At 37.9% G+C, this 26,493-nt stretch overlaps 2 protein-coding genes across 3 annotated transcripts in view; both read right to left on the reverse strand.

The window, feature by feature from the left end:
• Positions 1-4,564: 4,564 nt before the first annotated feature.
• On the reverse strand, positions 4,565-14,617 carry slc47a4 (solute carrier family 47 member 4). Of its 2 annotated transcripts, none has more exons than XM_055196638.2 (17): positions 14,327-14,617; positions 11,889-11,990; positions 11,722-11,790; positions 8,955-9,103; positions 8,800-8,842; positions 8,656-8,700; positions 8,469-8,566; positions 8,272-8,369; positions 6,725-6,838; positions 6,570-6,637; positions 6,128-6,236; positions 5,944-6,019; positions 5,705-5,774; positions 5,490-5,622; positions 5,303-5,397; positions 5,108-5,212; positions 4,565-5,030 (listed from the first exon to the last, which is right to left on the reverse strand). In XM_055196638.2, the coding sequence occupies exons 1-17, from the start codon at positions 14,465-14,467 to the stop codon at positions 4,731-4,733; spliced, it is 1,815 nt and encodes a 604-aa protein (XP_055052613.2). In that variant the 5' UTR covers positions 14,468-14,617; the 3' UTR covers positions 4,565-4,730. The 2 variants fall into 2 exon arrangements, with proteins under 2 accessions (XP_055052613.2, XP_055052614.2); XM_055196639.2 differs by having other exon boundaries at positions 8,955-9,072; positions 14,327-14,467.
• Positions 14,618-16,328: 1,711 nt separating this feature from the next.
• The window catches only part of LOC129438096 (multidrug and toxin extrusion protein 1), a 28,884-nt gene continuing 18,719 nt past the window's right edge, over positions 16,329-26,493 (reverse strand). The window contains 5 exon segments of the mRNA XM_073862652.1: positions 16,329-18,505; positions 18,598-18,666; positions 19,041-19,135; positions 19,404-19,536; positions 21,245-21,314. Of these exon segments, the coding sequence (XP_073718753.1) occupies positions 18,203-18,505; positions 18,598-18,666; positions 19,041-19,135; positions 19,404-19,536; positions 21,245-21,314 (670 nt within the window). The 3' untranslated portion in view covers positions 16,329-18,202.

Here is a 26,493-nt window from a genome sequence, read left to right on the forward strand (position 1 = left end):
TCTGTGTGGCTCTGATTTTCTCAATGTTATGCAGATGTATAGGTCTAATATAATAACTGTTGTTCTTTATCTTTTATAGTCTTGTACCAGCCTTGAAGAACATCTTCAGCAACGAGTAGGATGACAACTGTACCTTACTGCTGTTGGCAGGATCTGCGGCCAGATTTGAGAACTTTGACGTGGCTTTTGATAAGAATCTCACCCCGTCAGTCGGAAGGCTCCCTTTTAGCATTTGACTTTGTTTTTAATGTAATGTATGATGATGGACTCCTTCACTTTCAAATTTAATCAAACAACAGTTTACATGTTGGGAAAACTAGAGATTGAGAGCTGAGAGCAAACTTTTTTTTAACTAGCTGGTAACTAGTATGTAGTATCTCATTTAAGGTTTCAGCATGCATTTTATCCTTGCCCAAATTTCAATTAATATGTGCTGAAGAAAATTGTGATTACTTTTGTGATGTATTGTTTTACAGAATGTTTAGTGAAAGATTTGCTGTGATTTGCCCTAGATGTGTGTCAGACATGGATTTTAACACTTATTCAGTTTTATTTAAACTCCTTGGCAAAATTGAAAGGACTGTATACATAACCACTTTCTGAAAATGTTGAAAAAGTTCACAAGTGATACTTTATTTTTTTTTATAAATATTTAATAATGTCAAATAAATTTGTTAAATAAATTTTGTGGTCAATAACTTTGTTTCATTTGATTCTTGTTGTCATTAATAATCAAAGATATATGATGAAGTACTATTTTCAGTGTTCAAGTAACTCTCTATCAGTGTTTTAATATTGACTCTACTTGAGTGTAATTAACTCTAATGGTGTTTTAAAGGCAGTGTTAGGAGTTAATTCTTTAACACTATCAGAGTAAAATAATCAACACCAAGGTGGAGTAAAATCTTTAACACTAGCTGGAGTGTTATTTTAACTCTGGGCAGTGAGAATTATATAAACACTGGTATAGTGTTGAAATCAACTCTCATAGAGTTAAATTAACACTGGTGGTTTTGCTGTGTACACTGTAAAAAATGTCTGTAGAAATTACAGTATTAATGGGTATTACTGGCAACTAGCTGCCAGTAACTTACTGTAGATTTTACATTTATGTTATTTACTGGCAACATTTTGTTCAAAGTTAAATGAACATGAAACATTTTCAGACTTTATCGTCTACAGTAAGTTACTGGCAACCAGCTGCAAAATTACAGCAATTTTTTTACAGTGTAGGACTAATAGACCTGCAGCTCAGTAGATTTACTTATGAAACTAAATTGCTTTGTCTGTTAGACTTAGACAGTTAAGGAGAATATCAGGAAAAATATTATAATTTCTCACAGACAAAATGAAGACTAATTTGCTTCCTTTTCCAATTTAAGTGCTTTATAAAACAAAATAGTGTACATAACTTGTTTAAGGTGTCTGAGAAAGGGGGATAAAGCTACCCAACCAAATCTTGAAAAGATTATTGTGTCAGTCCTCCCAGTCCTAAAATATACAGCATGTCTTGTGAATTTGCAGACCTTTAGTTTTTTGGTAAATACAAACCTCCCCTGAAAGCCCACCATGGGGTATAAACAGGTGCTTTATATATTTATTTTGTTTAAAATAAACATTTCAGCAGTCAGTTTAAATCATGCCCTCACTGCCTTCCTCAGTTCAAAGAAAAACAACACTCACTGACCCCTGCAGCTGAATTACACTGGCACACATGACAAATCCCTAATACAATCTGAAAACAACCCAGAATCACAGGCCACACTTTCCATACTGCAGTCACTTTTTTCAATCAAATCATGCAAAATAAAGCATTTATGTGCAGGAAATATATATTTTAATATATATATATATATATATATATATATATATATATATATATATATTTATAAAACGGTTAGTTCCAATCCTTGATTCTGATTGGTCAATAGGTGTGCTTTATTCACAATAAAACACTGCTACGACCGCTTCACCCAACGGTTCTATTTAATATCACTGCGCCCTTAGCAACACCCTTAGCAACACATAAACATATAATGAGACAAAGTTTGAGAACAGTTTGTTGTTTTTATTTGAGCTTTCATGTTATTGTTCGCAGTCAGGGACTATTTTTTCTAGCGGAAGGAATGCTTTTATTGATTTAACTTCATGAAAGTTGCAGTAATTTTTTTTTACTTTAATATTGTGTAGTTACCGTTTTATAAAAGCAATAAGGTACTCGAGGCAAGTGCTGTATCGTGAATAAGTAACGGCTGAAGGGGTTGCAGGCACTCCGCTTCGCGTCGTGCCTAACAACGCCCTTCAGCCGTTACTTATTCACGATACAGCACAGCCTCTCGTACCTTATTGCTTACATATATATATATATATATATATATATATATATATATATATATATATATATATATATATATATATACACTCACCTAAAGGATTATTAGAAACACCTGTTCAATTTCTCATTAATGCAATTATAATCAACCAATCACAAAGCAGTTGCTTCAATGCATTTAGGGGTGTGGTCCTGGTCAAGACAATATTCTGAATTCCAAACTGAATGTCAGAATGGGAAAGAAAGGTGATTTAAGCAATTTTGAGCCTGGCATGGTGGTTGGTGCCAGACGGGCCAGTCTGAGTATTTCACAATCTGCTCAGTTACTGGGATTTTCACACACAACCATTTCTAGGGTTTACAAAGAATGGTGTGTAAAAGGGAAAAACATCCAGTATGCGGCAGTCCTGTGGGCCAAAATGGCTTGTTGATGCTAGAGGTCAGAGGAGAATGGGCCGACTGATTCAAGCTGATAGAAGAGCAACTTTGACTGAAATAACCACTCGTTACAACTGAGGTATGCAGCAAAGCATTTGTGAAGCCACAACATGCACCACCTTGAAGCAGATGGGCTACAACAGCAGAAGACCCCACCGGGTACCACTCATCTCCACTACAAATAGGAATAAGAGGCTACAATTTGCACCAGCTTACCAAAATTGGACAGTTAAAGACTGGAAAAATATTGCCTGGTCTAATGAGTCTCGATTTCTGTTGAGGCATTCAGATGGTAGAGTCAGAATTTGGCATAAACAGAATGAGAACATGGATCCAACATGCCTTGTTATCACTGTGCAGGCTGGTGGTGGTGGTGTAATGGTGTGGGGGATGTTTTCTTGGCACACTTTAGACCCTTAGTGCTAATTGGGCATCGTTTAAATGCCACTGCCTACCTGAGCATTGTTTCTGACCATGTCCATCCCTTTATGACCACCATGTACCCATCCTCTGATGTCTACTTTCAGCAGGATAATGCACCATGTCACAAAGCTCGAATAATTTCAAATTGGTTTCTTGAACATGACAATGAGTTCACTGTACTAAAATGGCCCCCACAGTCACCAGATCTCAACCCAATAGAGCATCTTTGGGATGTGGTGGAACTGGAGCTTCATGACCTGGATGTGCATCCCACAAATCTCCATCAACTGCAAGATGCTATCCTATCAATATGGGCCAACATTTCTAAAGAATGCTTTCAGCACCTTGTTGAATCAATGCCACATAGAATTAAGGCAGTTCTAAGGGAAAAGGGGGTCAAACACAGTATTGGTATGGTGTTCCTAATAATCCTTTAGGTGAGTGTATACATATACTGTATAGGATGATCACGTTACTTAACCACAGGATGTATGTTGATCTCCTTTTCTGTGTGTGTGTGTGTGTGTGTGTGTGTGTGTGTGTGTGTGTGTGTGTGTGTGTGTGTGTGTGTGTGTGTGAGTGTGTGTGTGTGAGTGTGTGTGCGTGTGTTTTGTAAGTAAAAAATTAGGTTCAGCAGATGAAGACATTTCAAGTTTAAAGCAAATAGTGCAACTCGATTGGAGAGTCCCCATTTCTGTCACAATGTTTTAAGAAAACGTTCAGCCTACACCAATTGTGCAAAAAAAAAACTTTATTAAGTATATATATTTTTTTCCAAAATCCACTTGGCTCAGAAATATGAGTGGCTCTGTGTCAGTTTGAATGGCTATGACACTTCTGCATGTCTTTCAGTATGACAGCAGTATTTGTAAAATGTCTCATTTTTGGCAGTTTTCTCCAGCAGCTGCATGACAAAAAAAGACCAACTCAAGAGGATTAACGGCCTGTGTCACTGGTGAGCTGACAAACTGTCTGCAAAGCTGGTCAGTTTCTTCTTTTAAAGAAAATAAATGTAACGCTTGGTCCTGTTAATACGTGCAAAAAATATACCTGCCATACCCAACATAATCTCATGGCACTTTGTAACTAAATTATAAGGTGGCTATAATTTGAATGAATTTATACAATCTCATACATACATTTTATTGTGGCTTGCTTTCATTCAAGTGACACTGGGTTTATAAGGGTTACTTGCTTCATCCTTGCTTTTCTGATAATGGTATGTTTTCCAATGACATGATGGTATAATACCAAAATATTTAGTAACCAAAGCTGAAAGCTATTTTTTAGTATTACTTTATCCTGATGGTCCTCGTCTGACTACTAGTAACTTTGCAAGTATGTCAACTTATTCTACTAACCCTATTTACTAATACTCCACTAAAATGAAAGTTTGTTGACATGTAGGTGCAGCATTACTTTTGTTACACCTACATGTCTAAAGTAACATGTCAAAGTAAAATGTAACCATTATTTCAATAATAAAAATGCTCCACAGAATGCTGAGATATAAAACATTCACAGCGAGGTCCTGGTTTCAAATTATAATGGTAGAATAGATGGGTGTGGTGGCTGTAGTTAGGTTTGAGTCCAGAGTAAAGTTTGCCCAATGAGACACTTCTGGAAGAGGCACTTTGAGATGAACAACAACCCCTACAGCCAGAATAAGAAGTGCAGCCAGGGTGGTCAGACCCCTTCTTAAGATGATCTGAGACGTTGACAGCAGATCTGTGGGCTTCTCTTCCTCTTTACTTTCTCTTGACTCGTCCTGTACCACAGTACTGGTGGGTTCCTCATCTCGATCTTGAGAGCTCACCACCACATATCCATTCCCGTTCTGAAAGAGGACACATTTTGTAATTATGTGTCTTTCTACGAGCAAGATTTTTCATAGTTTTGGTTCGTAGAGAATACCTCTGCATTCAGGACCGCCTGGTAGAAGCTGTTGCGGTGGTTCAAGCCAAACTCAGGGTTGGGAGGTAATACTCCATTTGCACTATTTCCAGTTCGCTTAACTGCCTTAAAATAAAAAACGATTAAAAATAGGTCAATGATTGCTTATGTAAATGTTCATGAGTTTCACAATTAGTATGGTATTAATATTCTTACCTCATCTGTCATTTTCTTCCAGTCTAATTTGAAGATGGCCACTATGAAAACAATTGCTAGCAAAAACACAGCAATGAAGAGACCCAACCAAAAGCCTGAGAGAGAGACAATACATGGTCATTAATAACATGAAGAATAGTCAAGCGTCATTATTTATGTTATTCATTATAACAGTAATTGGGCGAACCAGCAACTTTTAAGTTTGCGGTGAACATCAGAACAAAGCTTGATGGGAGTCCAATGCAATAGTAACCAAATAGGTTAGCAATAGCAGCTATTTTCTGCTGTCCTGTGCCGATCAGAATGCCCATAGCAACACACTGAAAGAACAAACACAGAAATTACATAATTAGGTTTTTATTAATCAAGTTTATGTATAATACAAGTGCATGCAGAACTCACCAACAGTCCATTAAAGAACTGAAGAGGGCAGTAGATGTTCAGTAGCTCAGACACTAGTTCCACTATGGTCCTAACAAGTTTCACAGAGACAAAATTTGAGGCACAGCTGTTGTTTACAGTATTTCTTTCAAAACTCAGAGTGAAACAACAGAGTTAAGTGTTTACAGATTTTTTCAAGTGTACACATGTCAACAAACATTTAGTTTTGGGTGCTTGAAATACCGAGATAAGTGACTTACTCATCTGATGTGAACATATAACCAATCACTGTTTTTGTTGAGGCCAAAATAAGACCTTGAAAGATTGCCAGTACAGCTGGGGAACAAAATTAATTTGTTTACATTAGGTTACGTAGCATCAGGATGTCAAAGGAATGATTTATAGTTAGGATTTTTATGAAATAAATATGATTCATGTTTTTACCTGCACAGATTAAAGACACTTTGCTGGTGAGGATAGCTGCAGCTGTTTCCCCAGCACCGAGTGCGTTTCCCACACGAATACACGCTGCACCCTGCATTCCTAATGGGATCTGTGATGAGAAAAAGAAAGTGAGCAAATAGAACATGAAGAGTACCCCTTGCCAAGAACATAGTAAAATATTGAAAAATTGTGGTGTTTTCCTTTAAAGGTGTTATTTTCCTCTCTAAAGTGATTATTCACATGGTATTAACAACTCAGGTGACTGATTGTAATCACGACAAGCTGTCATTGAATCTAATGCTTTTAGATGTGCACAGTCATGGTCAGAACTACTGGCATCCTTGGTAAATATGGACAAAGAAACCTGTGAAAATAAATCTTATAGGCCTAATTGATTTGGCTGCAGTGGGTGAATTAATTTTCTTGTATAATACAAACACACCATGTAGTTGATGTACGCCAGCATTATAACCACATGCTGAGCACCCAGGTCCTCTTCACTTAGCATTCCTGCCAGAGTCAAGCATATTATAATTCAGTTAAAAAATCAATAATCAAATGAATCACATTTTCAGTCCTTTTGCATCAGTAGTGTACCTGCTAAAAAACCTCCAACCTCATAGATCCACCATTCAAAACAGGTCATGAGCGTGCTGGGTATGGCCAGCTTCATGTAAGACCCCCAATCCTGCAGGGCTTCAGATGACCATCCTTTCAGAAAGAAAAATAATGAATTAGAGTGGTCCTCTAATAAGTCGGTTTGGCTCAGCAGACGGATATATGAACAGATCAAAAGAAAAAAGATTCCTTAAAATCTATTTAAAATCAACAATATTTTTTGGTTAAATAAAGTGTTTAGTGCTGTTCAATACAATTTACTAACTGTATATACAAAGGGCTCAGAAACGGTCGCAAAACACCACCTCTGTCAAAAAAATAGATAATGGTATTGACCAACTGCTCTCTCGCGTATTATATATTAATCAAATAAAAATTAATCAAATGTGCTTAATCCCAGTCTCGTGCCATTCAAAAAAACGTTTTGTTATCATAATCCAATTTGTTGGCAGGATCCGTTAAGCGCCACATTGATTTGTTGGCAGAGTCCGCTAAGCGCCACATCGATTTGTTGGCAGAGTCCGTTAAGCGCCACATTGATTTGTTGGCAGAGTCCGCTAAGCACCACATCGATTTGTTGACAGAATCAGCTAAACACCACATCGATTTGTTGGCAGAATCCACTAAACGGCACATCTATTTGTTGGCAGGATCCATTAATCGCCACATCGATTTGTTGGCAGGATCCGTTAAGCGCCACATCGATTTGTTGGCAGGATCCGTTAAGCGCCACATCTATTTGTTGGCAGGATCCGTTAAGCGCCACATTGATTTGTTGGCAGGATCCGCTAAGCGCCACATCGATTTGTTGGCAGGATCCGTTAAGCGCCACATCAATTTGTTGGCAGAATCCGCTAAACGCCACATATATTTGTTGGCAGGATCCGTTAAGCGCCACATCGATTTGGTGGCAGAATCCGCTAAACGCCACATCGATTTGTTGGCAGAATCCGCTAAACGCCACATCGGTTTGTTGGCAGAATCCGCCAAACGCCACATCGGTTTGTTTGCAGAATCCACCAAACGGCGCATCGATTTGTCTTCTAAGTCCACGAAAGATTAATTAAATGAATGACGACGTGCAAAAGATTCAAACTTTCGCCTCCTGTGAGTACTTGGACCTGAATCCAACTTGTATGAAGCAGTCACATGGGCCACAGCGCCACCTAATGTGTGGTTTAGTTTCTTCATTTTTATACTTTGACTTTCATCATTTGCAATGTTTCTAGTTGCATGTTTAGTGATTTTGAAGTGAAAGTTTTTGCTACAAAACCTTGTATGCACTTAGAGGGATTTGCAGCTAAAGACAGTCAAATACAATGAAGTGACAAAACTGACGTTTGATTAAAGTGAAATTACTGAAACTAAACATAAGAGCCTTATAAAACATTTTCATTTACAAGAAAACATGCACTTAGATGGTTTTACATCTAAACTCTTCATAAATAAAACTACATATTAGAAAGTGATTGATGGTATCAGAGAAGGATAAAAATGTGAATTACATATAATCATAGTTAACTCACCTCCCCATGTTTTCTCATGTAGCTTCTGACAGCGAATGAAACAAAACAAACAAAAGCAGCTGAAAACCTGAGCGAAGGTGTTTGCTGCAGCAGACCCACTAAAAAACATACAGACAGCATGAATATAATATACACAAATCATGAAAACAAGATACAGTACAGTTCAAAACAATAATGGAAAACAAATATGTACTCACTAAACTCCAAAATCCCACCAGTACAGCAAGATGTAATTTACTAACGCATTTACAATATTGATTACTACAGCTGCAAACATCTGAGGCTTGATGACACCCTGTGAATTCATATGGACCACAAAGTCAGCATGCAAATTAACTTAATTCAAGGAGATTTCAATTTGCATGAAAATAACATTTCATGTACCTGGTTCTGAAGATATGACAGCTGCAGATGATATAGAAACATGGCCTGTTGTATAAGGATGAACAGTAATGTATATAAAGCACTGTTTGATATGAGATAATCTGCAAAAGAAATGCAATCCATGAATGTATTATTGGATCTTACCGGAATTGCTGGCAGAAACATAACCACATAAATCTGAGCTATCCTGAGACAGACAGAGGTTAAACATTAGTCATCGCAAATCAATGTGTATTTTAGTTCACATGTGGATTTCAACAGTTAAAATCTGATTAGTCAGTGTGGGTTATATCAGTCACCTGGCCACCTCAGGGTCTTGCCCCAACAGGAGGAGGAGGGGCTGTGTGTTCACCAACAAAGCCCAGCAGGGCAAACTGAAGAGCGTCAGAATCAAGATGCCTCTTTGTAGGATGACACCTACACGGAGAAGATTCTTACTTCCAAACGTCTAAGGGCAAGATTCAAGACACACTTAAACTAACAGTAAATCCAATATAAGGTTATAACTTGCTGTATCTGTATGTTTCCATATGGATGATATTACATTCAGTGCTAAAATTCACACAAAAAATAAAGTGTTGTTACATTTCCATATATACTATTTTTGTCAGAAATGAGCAAAATGAAGGTGAAGATTTGGGGAGAAGGAGGTATGGCGGATGAATCGTCACTGTGAAGGTGTGGAGACTGACTCGCTTAAATAGGCTTTTGGGATGATTGACAGGACTAAATGTTTAGGCTCCTCCTGAACCTACATTTAAAACTTCATATATATTTCTATGCTACTTAAATAAAAAAATTAAGTTATACAATTTCAACTTGTTATGTCAACTATTCAAAGGTCAAAACTTAAAATATTAGGTGAGACTTACTTGCAAAAACAAGTTGTCTTAACGTCATGCTGGATTTTTTTACAATGTAGCTTTTAATTTAATTGAAACACAAAAATAAACATTTAGCAGAATTTGACATTGCATAAAATTGTGTATATAACAAAGTCATATCATATACGTAAATTCATATTTCAACCTTTGCAAAGGTGTACATACACTGTAAAAATGCAGCATGAATTGAAACCAACTTGGTTTCGAAAGTCAATTTAACGTACTATTTTAAGTTTTGACCTGTGAATAGTTGACATAACTTATAAAAACTAGTTAAAGTTGTTTAAAACTTAAAGTAGCATAAAAATATATGTTGATTTGACAAAAATGCAGATTTTATTATGGACACTTATATTTTTATTATTCTTTACAATAGTCTTTTATGTTTTACATTTTTTTTATTAATACTCTTACATAATATATTAAACTCATTTAGAAAAAAAGGTTATCTTGTGTCCCCCAAAAAAGTCATACAGGTTTGACATAAGATGAGGTTGAGTAAATTTTGAAAGGGTTTTCATTTTAGGTAAACTAGTCATAAAGTCATCCTATAGTCAATAATTTTATCACTTAAAACTCATCTTTGAGCATCATAATATTATATGTAAAAGTTTCTCCTGTAAAAGTAATTCCTACATGCTTTAAACTGCTTGAATGCGATTCCCTCATTTGGTATAAGCGGATCTATAAATATGCAAATTAGTCTCCACCCTTACTTAATCGCACAGTCTGGACCATAAATAAGAATATGAGAATTAGTCCCCCCTCCACACTGTCATACGCATAAATAAATGCTTATTTCTGTAGTTTTATAAACATACATAACTGTCATAATGAATATGTGGACTGCGCGTTTGCAGCACTAATTGTTTTTTGGTGCTAATGTTAACCAGTTCAATTTCAATTCAATATTATTTATATAGAGCTTTTCACAATTTTTAATGGTTTCAAAGCAGCTTAACATTAAAAAAAGCAAAAGAAAACAGAAAAATCGGTGGACAACTTAAGCAGAGCAAAGCAGCGCTTAAACTATTACAGACTGTAAAAAAATTATATGCTGAATTAAAATATAGTGCATCATGCATAAATGATGCACTATATTTTTAAATAAATACAGCCTTTATTTTTTTCAGTGCACACTGCATGTGAGTTTAAATGTGATTGGTAACAAAATGCGTTAACCCGCAGGTCGGGTTGGGGCGGGTAAAAACCTTTGGCCTCACGTCACGAAAGCACCAAGCAGCTCGCACTGCCAGTCACAACAACAAAACAAATGGAGGAATAAAAGATGAAAGAGGTGCGGGAGAAATTATTATCCTATTATCCTATCTAGTATCTTGTTGTTAATCAACATGATCTCACAAAGTTCCGTGGGATAGTCACGGAATTTTGTGTTCATTTTTTCTCACGGATCTCCGCATTTTTCCGTGGCCCTGCTACGGACTGTCTTTTTCCGTGTTAATATATATGACCATGCTTGTTTTTATGGTTCTTATCAGTACTGTATGTTGTTGCCAGTTTACAAGACGATGTAATCTAACTGTTGTTTCCAAGCACTAGGCTGAAATAAAACTGTTTTTATTTATTACAATAGTATGTTTTTTTATGGTCATGGGGCAGGGCAGTTTGTAAAAATAAATACAGTGATGCGGGCTGGGCCGGGCCTTATAATTTCATAAAAGTGGGCATGACTTTGTGACCAAAACAAATCGATTTTAAACCGCAGGAATGAGATGTCTTTGGAAAATGATATAAGGAATAAAATCCTCAGCAATGATGAATTTGAATGGTTTGTCTTAAAGCATATTAAAAACATCACATAGAAATATAAACAACAATAAAAACTTGATTTATATTTGCTATATGAAGAGTTTTGTTGCAAAACGAGATAACTACCATTTTTTTAATTGTTCAGAAATCTCGTTTTTTGGTTGTGCATTTCAATTAATTTTAATTCAACTGCAGTTGGTTTGTTTTGATTTAAACCTTCATAACTTAAAAAATACAGCTAAGTAGCACCATAAAACAAAATAATAACATGATAACATAATATTAAACATGTTTGACAAAAATGTAAAAAAAATGGATTTATCTCGTTTTGCAACGAAACTCTTCATATTTTGTTTCAGTCTCTTGTGTTATTTATTAAGCAGATGGAGTGGTATTTGTATAGAAAACACACCTGTGATACCAATGTGTCGCAGGCCAAAACTAGTCCTAACCCCGTTGCTGCAGCTGTTACATTGATCGTCTGAAAAACAATTTCATTTTGGACACCAGTGTTATTAGTAACCAATGCATAAAGGAACATTGCACAATGGCCTACAGTTCAGAGTAAAGCAAACTTACAGCCGAAGCCATGGCATAGCCCGCTAGCACAGTGTTCCCCAGGCGTCCACAAAACATTGTCACCACGAAGAAAAGGAGGAAATTCAAGAACCGACATACAAGCTAAAAATACAAACAAAGAAATATTTAGCAGACTTGGAGATGAAAGTTATGGGCTCACGTGATTAGAATTATGGAAGTCCATAGTCTCATGAATGAAAACAAAACAGCTGTTTACAAAATACATTTATGAAGCAAAATTTTATAAATTGCTAAAAATTGGTTAAAGATACCTGGTTGCCTTAAAATGTTGAGTTAATTCAACTTAAAAACATAAGACTGTAAAAACTTTCTGTAGAAATTACAGTATTACTGGCAGCTGGTTGCCAGTAACTTTCTGTACATTTTACATTTACTGGCAACAGTTTGTTCAAAGTTAAATGAACATAAAACATTTCCAGTCTTTATCTTCTACAGTAAGTTACTGGCAACCAGCTGCGTAATTACAGCAATTTTTTTAGAGTGTAGTTTTTATATTTTATGTTTAAAGGGGTGGTTCAATGGTATTTCATGCATTCTGACTTATTAACACAGTTATACAGTTGTTTCCTCATGCTAAACGTAGGCAAAGTGTCAAAAAAGCAGTTGGGCATGTTAGGGGCCAGTCACACCAAAAGCGTTTATGGCAGTTGCAGGCGCCTTTTTTGAATGATATTCTATGGGCAGGGCGCGTTTGCGCGCTGTTTATGCGCGCCGAGCGCCTTGCGGTTTTTTGCCGCCTGCGGCGTACGTGTTTTGAAAGAGCGCTGAGAGCGGAGAAGCGCCCAACGTCATTTGCGTCTTTCCATTGTCCAATCGAATAAGGGGATAGGCGGGCCTTACGTTCTGGTGATGGAAGTTTACAGTTGCTTTGAAGAACCGAACTCCACTCGCTCACTCTCTCCTGCGTGTTTGTGCACCTCTCAACCTCACACAAGGTCAGAGCAAGCGTCCTCTTTTTAAAGTTTCTGCGAATAAGACAGTTAACAGCAAAAGAGCGCTCACGCTTCAATATTTGATTGACAAGACAGCTGACTCTGTGGTTACTTAGCAATATGAAAAGCCGCGTCACACTGCTCTTTTTTTTAAAAAGGCAGTGCGTCGCGCCTTGCGTTTGCAAGCGTTTAAAACGCTTTTGGTGTGACTGGCCCCTTACAGAGTATTTCTGTGCCGAATGCACTTCGCCAGGGTTCGTACAAGTTTTCGATTATGGGTCCAGCTGACGTTTCAGGGGTTTCTATATGTGTCACTTCTTTTCATGGGCACTTCCTCCGGAAAACCCCGCCCACCCGTCAATCAGCGGGAGACGTATATTGCATATTACTTCAATTGATACCTAAATACTTGGAAGTACCTTTTAAAAGAGTACCGTCCCAGTAACATCACATCACTTTGTTTAATTTCAAAACTCAACAATGGCATGAAAGAAGAAGTGTGTTTTTGGATGTAAGGAGAAGAAAGCCAGCCTTATGGAAACAATGGATATAGTTTATTATCCGGTTTTGCATGTGTGTTTGATGCGCTGGATTTTCCCAACCGGGTCACGAGTTGCATGCGGTAAGTAAGACTTCTGTCTTATGTTGGAAATAAGCGCATGCATATTATATAAATGACACGAACAATTAGTGAATCATAAGTTAAACAGTGTTGTATAGTGTTGCATGACTCGTACTCGCTCCTCCCGCGGTAGTAACTCCTCCTTCTTCATTTTTTCATACGTTATTGGAAAGCTAATCTTTCTTTTATAAATCTGATTAAACTAAAGACTCTTTGGAGATATAAAGGATGTAAAACTACTCTATAGGTACTCAAGATTAACATCAGAAATGCAGAAACAGCGCGTGTTATGTGAGCTTTAATGAACACATTTTAAGGCAACCAGGTAACTTATTTTTTTACGTTGAACCAACAAATCTTTTTTTGTCAGTGTAAAAGATGACAATGAAAACATTCAGTTCAGTTTGTTACTGTAGGTATTCATTCTCAGAAGAAAAGGTACAAAAGCCCTGTCCCTGTGGCAATATCTTTTCAAAAAGTAGACATTTGTACCTAAAACGTGCGTATTATCTCAAAGATACATATTGGTACCTAAATACTTCGATAAGTACCTTTTATAAGAGTACCGTCCCAGTAACAGCTTTGTACCTTTTCTCTTAAGGCCGAAGTACAGTCCATTCTTACATGTGGTCTTAAGTCTGCAGATATAAAAATCTTATCCAGAATTCATTTTAAAGTATATGTACAAATGGACTATAAATGGACATGCATGAAGATATAATTAAAAATATACCCAACACAAAATCAGACTTATTATGTAATCCACTGCAAGTTTTTTCAGAGTGTCTATGTCACTGTCTCTCTCTTTATGTATTCATAATAAGCATAGCATACTGTCTTGATGAGTGTGGCAGAAATCTTACCAGGGGTCCAGTCATGCGCAAGATGTGGTACAGTTCTTCTCTATAGACCAGAGGAATGCACCGCCTCATAAAACCACAGCAAAACAGCTTGGCGCTGGGCTCCAATGCTGGTGCTTCAGTTCTTGGACGTGAGTTATCCATGACCTTCTCAGTTTTGGTACCTAATGGCGCTTTTCCATTGCATGTGTCAGCTCACTTTACTTAGGCTCGGTTTGAGTTCAGTATCACTCCAGAGTGGGAGGGATTGTAGGCGTGCTGTTAGTACAGTCAAAATCACTGCAAGAGGCCCGATCCTGCTTCACAGGAGGCAAGGGTCCAGTCTACAGCTGTTTATACTTCAGGTTTGCATTCAGCACCTTTGAAGGCTTAAACATTACATGAGGTGAGACAATGTAGGCTTTGATTTAATCCACAGGATGGGAGGAGATTGTTTGTCCTACTGGCAAAGAGTTGAGGGACAAGGGATTGTTTCCTAAGATCAATCAGGTCTTTAAAATAGAAAGAAATGAAAATCTCGTTTTGCATTGATTAACGTATTGTAGTATCTGGCCAAAGCCAGAATTGTTGGATCCAATTTTGTGTTTCATTATAATATCGTAACTAAATTTCCTTCTCCAAAGATCAACAGAGCACCCCTGGCTGTCTAGGGATGAGCTAGTTCGATAGGTATCAACATCTCAACCAAACCACAACTGGTTGTACGATCTAACTATACTGTAATTTTTGGCCAGTTTTAACTGAAAGATTTCTAGTAGTGAGTTTATAGGACCAACTCAAATATTTACTGGCAGAAGAAACATGTAGCAGGTTTTCTCTACCATTACACTAATGTTAACATTTGTTTACTTGTTGCATTGCCGCTTGGTGGAATGTTTACTAGTTTAGTAGTGCACTTTATCTTTTGCTTTTTACCACAAAACATGACTTGGTGATCATTAAAACTGGATACTGGTCGTCAATGTAATTGTAGACTCTTGTAGACTTGATTGACTTGATTTAAGCTTAAACAAATCAGTGAATCATCAATCCAAGAATCACTTTTATGAGTAACTAATATCTGTCAAAATAACCGGGTTGATTTGTTAATCTGTGACATGGGTCTGATGTGATACAAGTCCACTAACAGTTAGATGTGAGTTTTATAGTACATAATTATTATTTCAGCAGCATTTAAAGTTTACACAGTTTTCTGTTTTAAAACATGTTAAACGCCCCTCGGGACTATCAAAAAGCAAACAATATTACTTGTCATTATAACATTTACTATACTCTTTATTAAAACCATCACTCATTGGGTCTATACTATCTTTCATTTGATACTTTTGTCTGTTTTAATGGCATTTATTTTTACTGTTAATTATTTCGCTTAGTTGAAAAGCCTCATGTGTTGCATAATCTTACAAATTTTTGATGTGATGTGGCATAAAGGATTACTTGTGCTGACACACAACATAAAAGAAAAGAGAATTAAAGAAAGATTAACAGTACCGACCTTTGAACTGATGTGATGTTTACAATGTGTACTGATGTGTTGTTGTAACATCTGCTTTCTAACAAATTTTGGGTTTCTATTCTTCTATTACCTTCTATCATTAAACTATAACTGAGAAGCTCAGATAAAAATGAGATAATGATATTGACTCTTCGAATGCTCTCAGCACGTATGATATGTTGATTAAATCTTTCGCTTCAAACCTACTTAATCCCTTCGGCCACTCAGACTTGTTGGCAGAACCATTAAGAGATTAAAATGCTAATTTACGAGAAAACATGTCAGACGCACTTAGAGGGTTTTGCATCTGAGCTCTTCAATTGTTTGTCTATTAATTTTCTTAGCTAAAACAAGACAAATTGTTATAAAATGTCAAATGTATTACATATGTTCAGTAAAACACATGTAAAAGGTATTTTGAATTTATTGGCTGCGTCCGAAATCTCTAAAATGCTGCCTTCGGAGGCAGCATTGCAAGGCAGGAAAGCATCAATGCACGTACGTATACAATGCAGGGCCGGCGTCAAGGGGGGGGGCATTCGCGGGCCGTGCCTCCCCAAACAGGTTGTTGTGCCCCCCTACACAGTTTTTTATTAATTTAATATATATCAAGAATCATTAAAATAAATTAAACATTGAAAGTTTTATGACTTTTAATGTAATCAAATGAGGAAAATATAGTTGATATACGTTTTCTTTAAATAAAATAGACCAGTTTCTCTGATTGGTTGTATTGCGACGTCTGATGCGTCTTTAAATCTTTAGCATATTTGTGACTTGATCCTAGCAATGTGTTTTTTCGCGCCATTTTATGGATTGTGTAAAATATAGATATTAGAACATTTAGAACGAACCAGCATCGCCTGCTTCATCTGACTTAATGCAAACACTGATTGGCTCAAACTCAGAGATTAGAGGTCGAGGTGGAATTTTCAAATCTACAGGACACTGTTTTAAGGAAGTTTGTATGTACACGCCGGCTTCAGCTTTTTTAAAGGTAAGTTAGCGTTGTTTTAATTTACGTAAGCTTAAATGTGAAGTGCAGCTATAGACCGTTAACAGCATTACGACGTGATTCTGGTAAAGCGGCTTTTAGGACGTGGTGTGCGCTGCGCTATGAAACCCATTAATTTCAATGGCTTGCGCTGCGTGAGGGTGGTTTGTTGTTGCGTCGAGCGAGGGCGGTTTGTTGTTGCGTCGAGCAAAGCGCAGCGGAACGCAGCATGTGCTCACGCCGCGGTCAAAGTTCAAAATAGTTTAACTTTTGCGCATAGTTTGTGATCTTTTGCACTTTATACGGGAAATGAGCTGACAGTCTGTAGTTGTATGAGTGTGTGCTTGCACTGGATTTTTTGTTTTAATGCCTTGTTTTTGCAAGTTATTGTTACTAATTGCGTGCCCCCCGTTGGAAGCCACATGCCCCCCTGTTAGTTATGGTCTGGCGCCGGCTCTGATACAATGTTTAGTTTACTTCCTGACTACCTTCATCGTCTTGTCCCACAATTCTATGAATGTGATTGGTCGAACCTGGTCGAGTTTGAAAACAAAATGATGGCCAAAAAAGTGTCTGGATCACAAATTTTGTTATATTTTCATTTTTTTTACACATTTTGATTGCATTTCTAGCAATAAATTAGTGTTGAAGTGTTCAAATAAATATCACAAAGGTGCTTCCTGTTTATATTTTAAACAGAATTCCATTACGCTGCCTATGAAGGCTGTCCGAATACGTTTCCCGGAGCTGCCTTCATGCCTCCAAAGTCATTGCCTCACGAGGCCGTGAGGCAACAAGTCAGCTGCCTTCGGTTTCGGACGCAGTCATTACATTATTTAAAACACTGAAATGCTAATTCTTTTAGTGTCAGGTTTAGTGTCCCTGATTTGTACTATACAAAGATAGCATCCCTCAAGGTGACCACAATATTTTAAGATAATGACTATTTATAATCTTTTTATTCATTTAATTCATTCATAACATGCATGAACGGAAGACAGAAAAGCAACAGGAAGAAGAATATCTTATGATACTTATGTCACTTATTTATACACATAAAAAATTACTACATAATCAACCCCAATCCTCACTCCAAACACCAAAAATGATCAATAATATGACTTTCTATCCCATAAATCTTGAGAGAGAAAGATTAAATTAAATAAGGTGCCTTTGATTCCCTGACAAGCTCAGGCAAACCTGACAAAAACAAGCATTGCAAGTGCAATTTGAACAGTTTATCATATTTTAGCAATCTCTTATGTGAGGTATTTTCCTCATATGAGACTCAGCAGCCCTCCACTAGTCTCATTGCAGAAACAAATGAAATACTAAAGAGATCAGATCTATTACAAGCACTAAAAGCACTAAAGCTTAAAAAATCATTCTGTTATGAAGTTGAGACTGATGTTGAATTTATTATTAAAGGGGAAGTTGTGGTAAGGTTCGAGTCCAAAGTAATATTTGCCTTATTTAACACTTCAGGTAAAGGCACATTGAGATGAACAGCTACACCAACAGCTAGAATAAGAAGAGCAGCCAAAGTAGTCAGACCCCTCCTGATGATGATCTGAGAGGTTGAGAGCCTCGCTGTAGGTTCCTCCTTTTCCTCAACCACTCCTAAACCATCGTGTACCACAGTACTGTGTCCTTCATTCTTATCTTGAGAACTTACAGTGTACTCATCTCCATTCTGAGAGAAGACACATGAGAAATATGAGATTTCAGAGAGTTGTAGAGATATTGTGTTAAGATTTACCTCACTATAGTCCTAGCAACACATACAAGGTTGTTTGGCACACTATCTGGAGTTGTCGTGTCAGAGACTTTACTCTTTCCGGCTCGTTCCACTGCCTGAAATGATACAAATTATGTACAACACTTTACTATAATCGAGGTGGTAATGCGGCACGAAGCAGAGTGCTGTTCCACTGCATCTAAGGAGTGTGCATTATTTTCAAATAATTCAAAGGACTGAACTTTAGACATTCCTAAAACATTACTCTGGTGGTTATTTTAAGACATTTGAAAAGTCAGGTAGGTTCATTGAAAAATAACGCACTCCTGTAGAACATATAAGATTAATAATAAAGAATAATTAGCTAATTTAGTGATTTTTTGGGGCTGAAATATTCCCTTAAACATAAACAAGTAGGAATTTACAGAAAACTAAATGACAAAAAATATTACAGTGCTTCTTTGCAAGCTTCATAAGAATCTCGACCTACCTCTTCGGTCAGTCTCTCCCAGTTAAGTTTAAAAATAACTGCAATGAAAAAGCTGGACTGTAAACATTCACAGATGAGCAGCCCCAGCCAATAGCCTGTAAAAGTGAGAAAGGACACTCCTGCCAGACAGCTGTTATCTCATAATAAAAAATATATACTGTATTTGTTGTTTCTAATACATTTATGCAACTCTTCAGGGACCTGTGCCATTTCCATTCATGTTCACTACATGCTTCAAGCCAACAATATTATGATTTAAAGCAGATGGTAACACTGTGGCCAGAAGCTGACAAGGTCATAGACTGAATGACAATTTATTTGAATTACTAAATAATTACAAAAAATGAAGAATAACCAACAGACCAACAATGTCTAATTTTGCTGCGAACACGAGAGCAATGCCGAGTGGAAGTCCAATGCAGTAATACCCAAAGAAGTTAGCAGCAGCAGCAATCTTCTGCTGACCAGACCCCAGGAGAATACCCATACAGACACACTTAAAGAGAAAATAAAGCATTTTAAAATAAAGTCAAAACTGGTAAAACATAGCAGACATGGGGACTTGTGACTTGGTGACTTGGACTCGAGTCGACTCGAGTCGCTATTTTTGTGACTTGTTACTTGACTTGACAAAAAATAAAATACTTGAGACTTGACTCGGACTTGGAAGTTAAAGACTCGGGACTTGACTTGACTTGAGACACGATGGACTTGAATGACTTGAGTGTTAATCACATCATGTTTTCAGTTTGAATATAAAATATATAAATTATTTTAAAAAATTAAGTTGACCAAGCTGGAGCGCCGGCTGAGAATGGCGTTGTCATGTAAAACGACACTATCATCCATCATGCCCTCTCGTACCTTACGCACACCACGCCCACTTAGATCAGATATCAACATGTCAGCCGGAGGGGTACAGAGGGTCATCGCTTTTGGCTTCAACAAGATGGCAAAAGACGAACAGTGTGTTGCAAGACATGCAACATTAAAATCACGGGCAGCCAGACGTCAACCATTCTGCCCAGAGTAGAATGCCATTAACTGCTTGTCAATTTGTTAATATCTGGTTAGTTGGTGGTTTGCTAATGCAATAATAGCTAAAGTAGCCCTCATCATACTGTGTTGGGGACAAATGTGGGCCAAATATTTTTTTTTTATTTTTTAAAATACTTCCCTTGATCTGAGCGGCACGAGACTTGGCTACTTTTTTAAGTTTGCCACCTGAACACACACACACACACACACACACACACACACACACACACAAAGAAAAATGACTTGATTCTACAATGTTAGGGGTGGTTCACATGTCGCGTCTTTTGCGCGCCCAAGTTCGTTATTTCAAATGTAGGTGCGCGAATGGAAGAGACGCATTGCGACACGCTCGTTTTTTCTGGCCGCATGTTTGAGAGAGAGCGTGTGTGTGTGTGTGTGTGTGTGTGTGTGTGTGTGTGTGTGTGTGTGTGTGTGTGTGTGTGTGTGTGTGTGTGTGTGTGTGTGTGTGTGTGTGTGTGTGAGTGAGAGAGAGGAGAAATGTAACAAAGTTTAATGTTGTCGGTAAACTGTGTTTGAGAGAGGGAGGTGTTCAGAGAGGATTCTGTTGGATGTTAAGATGTTATTTGTTTTATGGACTCAATGTTGAAAATTTCAAACATTTCAAACACGGTTGGCAGAAGTGAAAAACTAATAATTTATAAAGTTACAATTTTGTTTGATTCCATGATGTATTTTACTCAACATGCAAATCCAAATTATTGTAATTTCCTGATAGTTACTTTCTATATCTGTCCTTTCACTTTATTAAGATCAGATTCTGCAGGTAAAATTACAATAATAAGGTGACTTGACTTGGACTTGACTTGACCTACTACAGGACTTGACTTGACTTGACTTGACATAGCCTGTGACTCGACTTGACTTGACTTGCCCAAGAAAAAAAATACTTGGGACTTACTTGAGACTTGAAGGTTCAGACTTGAGACTTACTTGAGACTTGCACATGTGTGACTTGGTCCCATCTCTGAAACATAGCATTGATTTTAATAGCAGGAGGTGCTGGTGTGTACCAGGCTTTTTAACTTAACAAGAAAGTTGATCATGGTCAACCAGTTTAAGCTGGACAATGTTTTTATAATGAAGTTAGACCAGCACACACCACCATAAACCAACCTGGACCAGCACTAGAAGAGAGGGCTACTTACACCAAGGGCATCAAAAAACTGAAGTACAGAGTAGACATTTAAGACTTTGGAAACAAGCGCCACAATATCCCTACAAATAAGACACATGTATTAGTAAAGAAAAGTGTGAGTATAGGCCTCTTTCACACAGTAATTCTGTTAAATTACCATAAATTTACCAGAATGAATTTACCAGTAAATACAAAAATGTGCTGTTCACACATTCAGTGACGTTCCGTCTTTTTACCAGTAATGCCGAGTTCAGACTGCATGATTTTCAAAGTAGTCAGGTCACAGATCTTTTCATACCGCATGACTATCTGGGATAGCGTTAAGTCACTGCTGTTTTCACACTGCACAACGGATCGGCGAAAGGGGGTTTCACACGGCATGACTGTACCATAGGAAGAATCGCCGACAACTTTGTTCCGGTCAGCAAACTACGTCTGCATCCGAAAACTTGTGTCGAGTTCAGACTGCATGATTTTAGCCCTGATTTTGACTCGCAGACAGGTTTTGAGAAATCGCCGACAAATGCACATAATCACAGGCAAATCGGTGCTCGTGCACGCGAGTGACAATCACACAGTGTGAATTATCAAAAACGCAATCTGTGAGAATTGCCGACGAGTCGGCAAGTATGGACCTGTCGGCGATTCAAAATCATGCCATATGAAATGAGGTCTGACTGAAAACAACATCGGCGATGACCATACAGCCAATAAGAGAGCAACATACAGGGCAGCTGGAAGTTTAGGGAGGAGTTATGAACAGCCCATAATATCAGCAAGCATGGATTTGGTTAAGAAAAGGGGCTTCTTTTCTTTTTCTTTTCGCTACAAAAGAGTTTGTATGCCAAGCTTCTTGTGGGCTACCATTTTTAATAAGAGAACTCCAGTCTTGCACGCGCTACCTCGCGTTGTTTCCTTGTCACTTCTCGATTGCGTTTGGCTGTAAGACATAGGCTACATCCAAAAAAACTCTAAATTGCTGCTTTCTGCGGCAGCTTTCAAAGGCAGGAAAGCATCAAGGCTTATTTGAATTCAATGTTAGGCTTACTTCCTAACTCCTGAGATCTTGTCCCACAATTCTATGCGTGTGCGCGCATGGGGAACGTGACTGGTCGAGCCTGGTTGAGTTCGAAAAAATAAAATGGCAGCCAAGAAAGCTCACTTTTTACACCTTTAAATTGCATTTCTAGTGAGAAATTAGTATTGTAGTTTTCAAATATGTGATTAGTTATCACAAAGGTGCTCTCTTTTTAGATTTCAAACACGCTGCTTTTGAAGTGTGTCCGAAAGCATTTCTCTTAGCTGCCTTCATGCCTCCGAAGTCAATGCCTCATGAGGCAGCAAGCAGTGGCGGTTTTAGGGAGGGGCCAGCAGGGGCCAGTGCCCCTGTGACAACAACCTTGGACCCCCTTGTGGCCCCCCTAAATGTGGGGTGTGAAATTATTTTTACAATTTTTTTTGCGATCTTTGTTTTTTACATCCTTAATTAAACAGTGGCACAAACATGGTATTTGACCTGTTAATGCGTTTAGTGCAGTGCAGAAAATGATATGACAAGAATAAGGTCTAAATGTAACTGGCCCCACTAACAGTACAACTGGCCCCAGATTGGCCTCCCCAGTTGAAATGGTCTAGATCCGCCACTGGCAGCAAGGCAACAATTCAGCCTCTAAATGCTAAAACAACAGTACTGTTGTTTAAAGTGTCCATCTTATGACTGCTTTTCCACAAGTTAAATAGGTGTATGAGTTCCATAAAGCATGTTTCAAAAGTTGTTTGCTCGAAATAGCTTGTAGGAAAAGATTATTACCCATCTCTAGGAGCCTCTGTTTCAGGGCATTTCAGATTGAGCTAGTCATTACATATTTAATAGCTGCTGCTCCTTTGATCACGCCCCACTACTAATGTCATGTGCGCGTGCAGGGTGCGATTTGCCGGGGGGGATGCGTGGGATTTCCCCCTTTCTGGTCAATGTATCCCTGCCTCTGCTTAATTATTTTTATCCCCGGTGGGGATAAATTTATCCCCCCCTCAAAGTGATCAGTGCTACTACACTAGTGGCGAGACGGATCACAAAACTTATCACGGATCGTTTGATTAAAGTCAATTTTGTTTTAAAATGCACTACTTTGGCTGGCTCTGATATAGCTGCCGCGCAGCCTCTCTGTATTCACTACTCTGCAGACTTGCTCAATGTCCCGCCCGCGGCGCTATCTGATTGGTTACAGACCCGGTTACACCTCCCGAGTAATAGCCTATCAACACTTGCGAGATGGTTATGGAGCTGTGTGTCGAAACGATGAAATGCAGCATATTCAGCCGCATATTAATAAAGCGGGAATAAACATCACACTCTGATTATCTGTTTATGATGACAAGCGGAGTTAGTGTCCCAGTCACACCACTGAGAATGGCTGAAGTTACACATGATACATGCCGATGAGGCGTTTAGCGAGGCGCGGGCGCGTCCAGTTTGCGCAAATGAGGCTAAGTTAAGTGACTAACACATAATGCATCTGACTTCTCTATTATTTCACTGTAGCTCAGCATCGCGGTGTAAAGTTAATGTTATTACTTTAAAAGCAGCATTAAAACTGTTTCTACTGTAATGGTTTAACTTTGCAATCAATACATTGTTCATATTTATGTTTAAGTTGACACTACGTTGTGCCATATAGTTTTGCCATTCAAGATTTAATTCTTGCGTGTTTTTTCGTTGTGCATGATCACAGTTCATATGTGTGGGGAAATATAAGCTATTAGAGTAAACATATTGCGTTAGGCTGCTTCATGAGTTAATAAGAAAAAAGATTTTACAATTCCTGCAAATGCAGGACTGAGTTCATGTTCTCATGATTTATTTTTATGAATTAAAATGTTTTGAAATGTGTTGTGGACAGAGACGCATTATGTCAAGAATTATAAAAAATCTTCAATAAGCTCATAATTTGTGCTAAAATAGTATAAATGTTTAGTTTTAAAACCATTTTAAAAAGCTGGTTATATTTTTATGTTTCTGCGCAAGTTCAGCAGACATTTCGGGTTTGTTCCGATCAGAGCTCGTGAGCGGAGGGCGCATTTCTGAATATTAGAAATATTGTAATTAGAAATATATATTAAAAATAATAATATTATAATGGAATTTTGTTAGGTCGGCCAATGATTACCAAATTTCTCATATTGCTCTTCATAACCACTGAAAACAGTCAAAAAAGTTAAAACTAGTGGTGGGTACAAAATGACTCATGACGAAATATGGTGGGTACCCACCGTCGCCGAAATCGACGCCTATGAAAACATCCCCCCTTCTGTTTTTTTCACAAATCGCACCCTGTGCGCGTGCATAGTGATATCGTGAGCAGTACAGACCATACTGTGTTATTATTTTATATATTATAATTATTAACGGTTTATTATGCAGAAAAGTATCACTAATAAGTACACTACAGGAGAAGAAACTCATGACACACAATGATTCCAGAGTAAATTGTGATGTAGCAGTTTCAACAATACACTCGTTTTCCCTGGACAATGCTTACATATTCCCGTTATAAAACATTTTCAAACGCATTATTTTCGCAAATTACAGAAATTAAGACCCGGCGGGGGATGTATACTGCTTGTGGACCGGGTGCTAATTGCTAGAAGCTAGCGGGAGGTCCGGACCGTAAAGTTATAAGAGGCTTTGGGGTTAGCCTCATCATAAAAGACGAGGCGGTAAGGCCCGGTGTAGCAGACTCATCATGACACACAAAGATTCCAGCGTAAATTGTGATGTAGCAGTCTCAACAATACACTCGTTTTCCCTGGACAATACTAACATATTCCCGTTATAAACATTATCAAAAGCATTATTTTTGCAAATTACAGAAATTAAGACCCGGTGGGGGATGTATACTGCTTGTGGACCACGTGCTAATTGCTAGAAGCTAGCGGGAGGTCCGGACCGTAAAGTTATAAGAGGCTCGGGGGTTAGCCTCGTCAGAAAAGCCGGGGCGGTAAGGCCCGGTCTCGGTTAGTTTGGCAAAAAACTTTTAGTTTGGCAAAGCACTATTACTTAGTTCTTGTAGAATTGTAAAATAAAGCCGTTAATTTTTGTTTTACTTTCGAAACCACGCTGTAAACTATCTAGCCTGCAAAAATATCTATATAGCCTACTGTTTACAACCAATTTTAACATCACTATACATTTAAAAGGTATAATTTACAGTATTAGCATCAATGTATGATCTCTGTTTTGAGATACAGATGCTCTAGCATCATAAATGTAGTATTTTGTGACAGAAGATGACAACATGCAAAATATAACGTGACTTCTTACCTTTTGTGTTGATACAACGATCGCGAATCGAATCCAGTCTGTTTCAGATGTGTGAATGATCCATGAAAGTCCAATAAAATACATCCAATGACCATTTTTGTCCACAAATGCGTATAATCCGTGAAATATAGATACATAGTCTATTGTTTACATCAGATTTCGCATGAAGGTCTTATCGCCTACAATCTGATGACTATTTGCGTCGTAACACACTGTATATAAGATTACTCCGGGTTCCAATAACCACCCGTTAAAACGTTGTTTTTAAAAGTAGGCGGGAGTATAATCCATAATATCCGAATAGCGCTGTTATTTCAGTGGGACATGATAACAGCAGGGTATCAGCGAAGTGACTGACTGCTCTGTGCTCTCTCTAGCTCCCTGGTGGGTGGAGACCTGCGAGTGGGGTGGTGGGCGGGAAAATTCAAACTGAATGTGACGAAACGCTTAGTTACAACGGAGCTGAGTTTGAACTCGTGTAATCTGAGACTCAAGGCAGAGGACATTCAGAAACCTGTATCTCACTCAAAACAGCATGGATGGATTTTTTCCAAGTTTTTATGCGTGTGGGAGCATCAGAGACACAAAATAACACCCCAAAACCCAGAAAAAGAGTTTTTCATAATATGGGCACTTTAAAACGCAGTTTCAGTTAAGTCGCCTAATGCAATGTTGTTTGGTCATGAGCAACTTCGCAACCATCAGCGATTACCACAGACGTGAAAACAACAAAATACGAACCGTGGATATGAAGGACGTGGATTGTTTACAAATACAACGCTGAGCTTGTGGCGCACCACAGGTAACTTCCGCTTCTCACCAAATTTACCGGTATTTTGATTCCGATATGTGAATGATGTCTTCTTAACGGTAAAAAGCAGGTAAAAAAGCCGTTAAGGAACGTCACTGCATGTGTGAACAGCACATGTTTGTACTGG

The sequence above is a fragment of the Misgurnus anguillicaudatus genome, chromosome 24, assembly GCF_027580225.2.
Source record: "Misgurnus anguillicaudatus chromosome 24, ASM2758022v2, whole genome shotgun sequence".
Lineage (NCBI taxonomy): Eukaryota > Metazoa > Chordata > Actinopteri > Cypriniformes > Cobitidae > Misgurnus > Misgurnus anguillicaudatus.

Excerpts from the sequence above, each read along its gene's own strand:
- slc47a4 (XM_055196638.2), bottom strand. The coding sequence starts at position 14,467 with ATGGATAACTCACGTCCAAGAACTGAAGCACCAGCATTGGAGCCCAGC. Across the intron at positions 8,843-8,954 it reads CAAGACCCTGAGGTGGCCAG|GATAGCTCAGATTTATGTGG; the intron begins GTGACTGATATA and ends TGTCTGTCTCAG. Across the intron at positions 6,237-6,569 it reads TGGCGTACATCAACTACATG|ATCCCATTAGGAATGCAGGG; the intron begins GTGTGTTTGTAT and ends TTCTCATCACAG.